Source organism: Poecilia reticulata, linkage group LG23 (genome assembly GCF_000633615.1).
Source record: "Poecilia reticulata strain Guanapo linkage group LG23, Guppy_female_1.0+MT, whole genome shotgun sequence".
NCBI lineage: Eukaryota > Metazoa > Chordata > Actinopteri > Cyprinodontiformes > Poeciliidae > Poecilia > Poecilia reticulata.
In genome coordinates, this window is record NC_024353.1 from 2,238,462 (window position 1) to 2,246,852 (window position 8,391).

The following is an 8,391-nucleotide window of genomic DNA, read 5'->3' on the forward strand; positions in this document are numbered from 1 at the left end:
TATATATATATCTACCCGATGCAACAAGCAAAACAAAATGTAAAAACATGATACCTGAATCTGGATGCAAGAAGCTTCTACTGCCATGTTTGTTGCCTTGTTTGTCAGAAGCCAGCATGTGTCCTTTTTTGGGGTCAATAGTCTAATTAATTACTTTTATCTGACTGCACAAGTTATTAAAGGGGAATGACATGAAAAACACGGACGCCGCTTCAGGACGCAAGAGGAAGCCAGGATGGATGCAGAACAAGAGAATCACACTGTGACTCTGATGTCTACTGCAAAAATTTCCTTTGATGCATCAAATTATTATCATCATTATAGAGTTAAACCACAATGATACCAACAGCTGTCAACTTCTACAATAAAACCACCTTTATTGTTCTGCAATAAAGCAACAGAAATAGAGAAATAAAAAAGTTATTAGTGTTAAAAACAGTAAATGTAAAAAAAGATTAACAATAGCAATAATAATAATAATAATACACACATACAAAACAAGATTAACAAAAAAATACTGATAGTTTGTGCATCTTCAGACTGAAAAAAAACAGTATAAATAAGAGAAATTGAAGAAGAATGAATGGAAAAAGCATGAATTTTGATGGATATAGAATAAAAAAGGAAATAAAAATAATACTCAATTGTCTTTTTATATTCTTATCCAAATCTAAAAAAAATGGCTTTACTAAATTCCAGACTCTCTCTGTAATGTTTTAGTTGACATTATCATACAGTAAACTGTTACATAAGTTACTATATTTCCTTAAATAATCACGTCAAATATTTTGAAAATTGACCAAATAAAGAGACGAAATACGTTGTTCATTCTGGATTCCATCTGATAGCGGAATGAATAAAACTTGTGATATTCAGCGGGACAAATCTTCAGTAATCTCTCATGAATACCAAGAAAAGCTTGTTTCGTATCAGTAAGCAGGATGGAGGAGAACTCACTGAGGTTTTCTGCTGCTCTTGGCCAGGAGAGGCCATGTCTCCCTCTGCACCGCCGTACTCCTCCTCCTGCGACGCCGTCGGACATGACTCGAAGTCTGTGTGCCCTAGATCCTGAAGGTACTGGAACAGCGGGGAGTTCTGCAGAGATGGAGAGAAAGAGAAACTTGCTGATCTGAATGAGGAGGAGGAGGAAAATGTCATGCCAGCTGAGGCAAGATGACAGGATGTGAGATGAAACTGTTCCCATGTTTACATGGTGTGAATAAAAATCCAGGCATGTTCATTTTTAGTTTTTAGAAAAAAAAGCATAAGATTGCTTAATCCCAGATAGAAAAGTGGAGTCTGTTAAGGAATTATAATTTTATCCAAATGATGTCTGACCCATTTATCCCCAGCTGCTCAGCCCATATTTCTGGGTGATATCCATCTGAGCAGCTCCTCTGTGTTTAATTCCTGCAGGAAAGCATTTCAAGACATCTACAATCATTGCCAACAGCCTGCACTGCAGCTATAGCAAACAATAGCTACTCACATGCATTGTTACACGAAGTCGCAGCTCATGTTGTCACCAAGCAAACACTCAGATGTAGAGCTACGCTGGAGTCATTTTTCAGAACCGACGCAGCAGCACTGGATGTAATCATCCCCACCCCACCTCGTTATAAATGCGGATGAAACACCGGCTCAGCCTCCCTCATGACCACCAAAGCTCCTTGGCTCGACAGGAACACGCTCAGAAACTCAGCCAAATATGTGGAGTTGCTTGGGATTACACTGCAACAGGCAGGGGGGCTGCTAAAGCGACGCTAGCTTACCTGTTAGCCTGTTAATGAGCCCATATTTACCTCTAATCGTCATGACAAAGCATCAGTTCGTTTAGAAAAAGAGGCGCGCTTATACAAACCTCAAATACCACATCTTCGTCAAACTCCTCCGTCATTGCTCTCCGCCATCGATACCAACCCCATTCAGCATTCTCCAGTTGGAGGCGAGAGTTATCACAAACAGCGGTTGGGAAGTTATGAGTTAGCCTGGTGCTAACGTTCGGCTAAAACTACAATTCCCAAACTGCAATTCGATTTGCCACTTCCTCGCGAGGAACGATAATATAATATAATATAATATAATATAATATAATATAATATAATATAATATAATATAATATAATATAATATAATATAATATAATATAATATAGTTACGTTTTAAGTAAAACATGTACTTTTAAGATTAGCTTTGTTATTTTAAATGTACACTTAAGACATTTAAGTAAAAGTATAATATTATTATTATAATAATATGAAGCAATGCTTCATATTATTATGAAGTATCGTTACTATTCTTGAGTAAAAATTCTGGATACTCAGTGAATGAATGACAAGAATACTTTATCCAGAATGCACGAGACACAGAAAAACCGAGTTTATGTTAAAGAGGGTACGCTTTGCTGTGTTAATGTTGTTTTCTTACATTTTCTTGTAAACAGAGGATTTATTATCTAATCTGTTACAGAACAGTGTAACAATCTAGTCAAAATTGCTGTAACTGTTGGAACAGTTTCAGTTTTTCTTAGTTATTTGCCCAGCTTATTGTGGAATTTGTAAGTTTAAAACATGCAGTAAGCACTATATGTTGCCAATTGAAATACCTACTTTATCTACTCTAAGCATTAGTTACCTAAGTTTTATATTGAATATTTAAAAGACAACAAAAAAATGAAAAATAAACATAAGCATAAAACATACACAACAAGTATACAATGTGTAAAAAGTAACAATAAATAAATAAGTTGCTTTCTTTGGATCCAAAGACGAACGACCAAGAGTCAGTACACATCTTCAGTTATTACAACTGGAAAGACCCGAAATCTGGGTGTACTAAGATGGACTAAGACTTGAACTTTCAGAAACACATAGAGATAGTTACAAAGCCAGCCTTCTATCACTTAAAGAACATTTCCAGGATCAATGGACTGATATCCCAGCAAGACATTCATCCATGCGGTTATCTTTAGTCAAATTTATTACTGTAACTGTGTTTTCACATTTCTGCCTAAAAAGTTCAGAACATTGCTGCTTACGATCTCAGTAAGACTAGGAGAAAAACAACACACACACCCCAGTTCTAAAGTCCTTACACTGGCTCACAGAATAAACTTTAAAATAGGTGTGTTTATAAGTTACTGAACTTATACATTTTAAATATAAACCTGTAAATCAAGATCTTTCAAGGATTTAAATACTTTTTCTATAAGAACAAGTCTTAGACATTTAGTTTGAGGATTTTGCTTAACAACCTGAATCAAAGTTGCGCAACATGACTAAAGACTCAACTCACCAATAAATAAATAGTAAAAATAAACAAAAGAATACATTTTAAAACATATAAAGGAATACAAACAAACAATTCTAAATGACCAAATTCAAAGCCTCTTTTAACCCAGTTAAAGTAGAAATTATTTGAATAATTTCCTGGCCTCTGTCTCCCCTTCCAACATGGCAGCTACGTTGACGTGTTGCTGCATAGTGGCGAGCGGTTCAAAATCCCGCAGAGCGCCCCAAGTGGTCGTAAAACGAAGCGGTACATTTTCGAGAAAGCAACGGAAGGAAACAGAGGACAAGCTAGCAAAATTTAGCTTAAACTAACCGGAAATACTTTTAAAAATAAATCAACCCTTATTTAAAACACATGACTGGTCTGGTAAGATATCGTATGTCGCACAATTTATATTTACCAAAAACAAGCAAACTATTAATAATATTCATCATATCTATAATAATCTGCTCTTTACGATCTGATCCAAAAAATTCAAACTATGTTGTTTTAATGTAATTTTATTTTGAAACTAACCGGAAAACGACTACATGTTGAGTTCAACTCGGAATTAAACTGTTGGGAAAAGCACCGTGGCTGAAAACTTCGATTAAAAAAATGGGAAAACTAACTGGCTCACCAACTTTATCCGCGTATCCGCTGAAGAGATAAGGAACAACAGCGATGGACCCTCTTGCTTTCTCCCTGGGTCGATTTTTTCTCTGACAATGCCGAGGGAGGAAAATAAAATCCCGATTTTCTCGGAGTTCCATTGAAAGTAAAATTTTTACTCATGGAGAAAGGAGCGAGAAGAAGTCGGGAGTCATGAGCACAGGTTTGTGTCGAAGCTAACGCTTCCTAGCTGCAGATCAGCTCTGTGGTTATGTTCAGTTAAAGCGAAATACGAAAGTTTGCCTCAGTTACTTTACGTTTTTGCGCTATGAATGAACAGAAAATTACATTTATAAGACTGTAACCGTCGCTAGCATCCACTGACTCATTTTTTTTTAATCCTACCCAGAGTTAATTACAGTTTTTCATAATAACAGCTTTCAAAAAGATAGAAAAGCATCGGGTTTGAGCTTAATGTGGGTGCTTTTTAAATAACAGTTATAATCCTTTGTGTTTGTGGTAGCTGGAGGGGGTAAATCCTTTGTCCCAAACATCTGTCCTGCTGTTGATGCAACAAGTCTGACCGATCATGTGCTATTCTAGCGGTATAAACTAGTATCTTCATTTTAGATTGGTGGATGTTGTTAAATTCAATAGCACAAAATAAGACAATATCATCTAAATAAAGCCAGATTCTAACATTTTTTTTTTTTAGTAAATGTAAACTTTTCCTGATTTATTCTCGCTTTTCCATGTTTTATGAACCAGAATATTACGTCAACATGTGCTGACACATTCGGTTTATTTCTAAAATACAAACTAACATCAAGGCTCAAAGCCGCCACCCTTGGATTTAGTTGTTTGATTTGGTAATAACAGCGTAAAACGAATATTTCTAAACTCGATTTTATAGCCGAATTATGAAGTGAGTCTTATAATAAAAGAACATGTAAAGAAATGCACAAATAATGGAGCGAGAGTGTTTATATTTAAGGGGACATTATGTTTATAGGTTATTGTGAATGGGGTTTGGTGATTCTTGCAGCTTGCATGCTCTGCAGAGGTTTTTTTTTAGTTGTTGGCCTTTTTGGAAACATCCGCTCGATGACTCCACTCCTCATGGTGTCGACTAGCAAGGAGTTTCAGCCAGGAAAGCGGAAAATATATCCCCACTAGCCGATTTCACAGCTTTTCATTTGTCTGACCAGGGGGATGTTGTGCCCTTTATTTAAACCAGGTTATTTCCCGCTGGGCATCCAGCTCGTCTCCCCACTTCCAGATTTAATTTACAGAATGTGGAAAATTACATAATGATAGTTAAGTTCTACTGAGCCATTTCAGGGTTTCCTATGCAATATTACAAATACATTCAAATATGTAAATAAAACAACTCAGTTCTTTTCTTTAATAAAAAAAAAACATATTTTGTTTTGCCTAAAATGCAGTAACAGCATTCCTTTAGTGAGTACTTGATCATCTGTAGCAAATAATTCATCTACAGCTAAAGAAATACTAACAGGAACATAGAGAAAGTTCAGCTCTGTCTTCCTGACTTATTATCAGTACACTGTAGGACTGATCTGTTTATTTTTTGGATTAACCAATTAAACATTTAATAGCAAAAGGTTCTTAAAGGAGATTTACTTAAATAAGTTGAACCATGTGAAGCTAAAATTATGCCAACATAATGAAAAACAAAGGCTTTTAAAATGTTAAATATATTTTATACAGTTTTTGCTTAATTTCTCCTCTGAGTTTGTTGTTTATTTCAGCAAATGGCTTTTTAGAGTTTGTCCAGTTAACAATTAATCAAATATTAAACTAGTTGAGATCTATAATCGATTATTCACAGTTAATCGTTTCAGCCCTACAATAGAAACTGTGCTGTTATTGGCAAAAAAAAGAAAAAGATTCAAATATCAATTTACATAATTTATTTAAGGATTGGCATCTTCTAAAAATTTAATTGGCTCTCGGTTTTTACCCTCTGACCCCAAGATTTGCCCTTTGACCTCAGCCTAAACTCCTGCTTGCAGCTGTCTTTTCTTACAATTCAGCATGAGGGGGGATGTTTTGATGTACAGGGAGACAAAGTAAAGTTTTGTTTTTTATTTTATATTCAGGTGTAAAGAAGCCTCCATTAGCTCCCAAACCAAAACTCCCCGTTTCAACCAAACCTCCCATTGCCCCGAAGCCATGTCCTCTCTCCCAGCCCTCTCCTTCCGCCCCCAAGAGGCCAAAGCCAGCAGTTGCTCCTAAACCATGCCTACCCAGATCCTCGGGCTCCTCATCGCCGCCTGTTTCCCCCCCGTCGCTCAAACCAACCGAACCCATCGGTTCGGCTCTAGATGAGAACCTCTTCCACCTCAACTCTAAGAATGGGATTTTATCTGAGACAGAGAGTCGTGAGTCGGATTACATCATCTCCACCTGCTCCTGCTCCACTGGGGAGTGTCACCCTCAGGAAAACGGAGACGCAAATGAATCTGCAGCAGATTTTGACAAAGAGCCGCTGCAGAACGGGGTCACCACCGGCAAAAACACAGAAGAGGAGGAGGAGACCCATGAGAAGGCTCCAGCTGACTATGAGAGTGAAAGAATTAGCAAAAAGCCAAGGGATAAACCTCAGAGGCAGAGACATCTTGATAGGGGCTTAGTGAACAGAGAGAGGACTGAGGAGGACTCAGACGTGCCGACTGAGGCCGAAACGGCAGAGCAGACAGCAGCCTGTGATGTTGCAGGCAACATCCTGACAAGCATCCATCCACCGGAGTCTTCTCAAGCAAAAGAACAGACGTTTCCCATCAGCCCCCTGCCTGATCTACCAGTCCCCGCCGCTCCCAGCAAGCCCCTCCCAGTGCCTCACCCACGGAAGTTCAAAAAGCCGACTCTGGTGAGGCAGGACGGCGTGGAGGGTCAGGATCAGGCGACGCCGGTGGAGGAGCAGAAGAATGAGCCTGAGCTGCAGCAAGCAGACGACTCTGAGACCCAGAGAGACTCGTGTTTGGTAGATGTAGAGACGGACGTTCCCGTTCCGCCTCCAAGACAAACTTCCCTCTCTCCAAGGCTGCACAGAGCTGTCCGCTGTTTGCTCAACAAAAACACCTCTCACTCCTTAGACCTGCTGTCCCACCCCGACTCCGAGGGCCACGGTAAGGAGGCTCAGCAAGACAATGAGGAGGAGGAGGACGGGTACGGCGACTTCGAGCGGTACCCGATCTCCCACAGCCTCCCCAAACAGATCAAACTGGGCTGTCACCGGAAAGCTCTGTCTGCCGAGGATCAGCAGTCGCCGCGGGCACCGCCGAGGAAACCTCAGAGACACAGCCTGCCAGCCCCACCGCCACCCTCCGTCTGCCCTCCTGCGCCCCCGCATGCCAGCACCCCCATGAGGGATCTGCCGCCGCCTCCTCAGGAGAAAACCGCCTGGCGCTTCTCGCGGCCTTCCGTCACCTTCTTCAGCCGTCAGATTCCCACCAGGAGCAGCGTGCCGCCCAAAAGCCGAGCACTGGCGCTGGGGGGCAAGCAGAGGGCGCAGTCCTTCTCCGCAGCCGACCTGGCAACCCGGGCCGGCTCGTCCCAGAAGAGGAGCCTCTCTTTCCGTAAGCTGCTGGAGCTGCGGCTGAATGTGAAGATGCTGCCAAAGCTGCTGGCCAAAGGGGGGCAGTCCCTGGACTGCACCAGCATGGACAAAAGCCTGGGGCGGCCCAGCAGCTGCATCGAGGACCCCGACATCCACAGGGAGGATGTGGAGTACGAGAACGTGCCGCTGTACGAGGAGATCCCGGAGTATATGAACCTGCCGTTCCACGGAGCGAGGCTGGGCTGGCCGCACGACCCCGATGGAGGCGACGCCAACATCTACGAGGTGCAGGACCCCTTCCACAGATGCAGCGAGCACGAATACGAGAGGTGGGTTCAGACTACAGCACGCGCTCTTAGGTTGCTCTAATGCTTGATATTTGTTATTTTACAAAATTATTAGAGAGATAAGAGTGGAAAATGTTTTATTCAGTCAGTTTCAGAGCATTAAAAGAAAAAACCTTTACTTTACAATTAGGTATATGTTGTTTATTTAACTTTTTGTTTACCATCCATCCATTTTCTTGCACCCTTGTCCCTTAGTGGGGTCGGGAGGGTTGCTGGTGCCTATCTCCAGCTAAYGTTTCGGGCGAGAGGCGGGGTCACCCTGGACAGGTCGCCAGTCTGTCGTAGGGCAACACAGAGACACACAGGACACACAACCATGCACACACACACACTTATACCTAGGGGCCATTTGGAGAGGCCAATTAACCTGACAGTCATGTTTTTGGACTGTGGGAGGAAACCGGAGTACCTGGAGAAAACCCATGCATGCACAGGGAGAACATGCAAACTCCATGCAGAAAGACCCCAGGCTGGGAATTGAACCCAGAACCTTCTTGCTGCAAGGCAACAGCTCTACCAACTGCGCCACTGTGCAGCCCATTGTTTTTGTCAATTTCTTTATTATTTATTTTACAGTGGC

The 8,391-nt window shown here is 41.2% G+C and overlaps 2 protein-coding genes across 4 annotated transcripts in view; one reads left to right on the plus strand and one right to left on the minus strand.

The window, feature by feature from the left end:
- The window catches only part of vezt (vezatin, adherens junctions transmembrane protein), a 14,480-nt gene extending 12,466 nt beyond the window's left edge, over positions 1–2,014 (minus strand). For 2 of the 3 annotated variants that reach the window (XM_008400480.2, XM_008400479.2), the window contains exons 1-2: positions 1,862–2,014; positions 958–1,095 (exon numbers count right to left, since the gene is read on the minus strand). In XM_008400480.2, the coding sequence (XP_008398702.1) occupies positions 958–1,095; positions 1,862–1,897 (174 nt within the window). In that variant the 5' untranslated portion in view covers positions 1,898–2,014. Of the gene's footprint in view, positions 1–957; positions 1,096–1,489; positions 1,812–1,861 lie in introns of those variants that run through there. The other variant, XM_008400481.2, reaches the window with a different exon arrangement.
- A 1,817-nt stretch (positions 2,015–3,831) lies between these two features.
- fgd6 (FYVE, RhoGEF and PH domain containing 6) overlaps positions 3,832–8,391 on the plus strand; it is a 25,574-nt gene continuing 21,014 nt past the window's right edge. The window contains exons 1-2 of the mRNA XM_017302690.1: positions 3,832–4,104; positions 6,005–7,830. Coding sequence (XP_017158179.1) covers positions 4,095–4,104; positions 6,005–7,830 — 1,836 coding nt within the window. The 5' untranslated portion in view covers positions 3,832–4,094. The remainder of the gene's footprint in view (positions 4,105–6,004; positions 7,831–8,391) is intronic.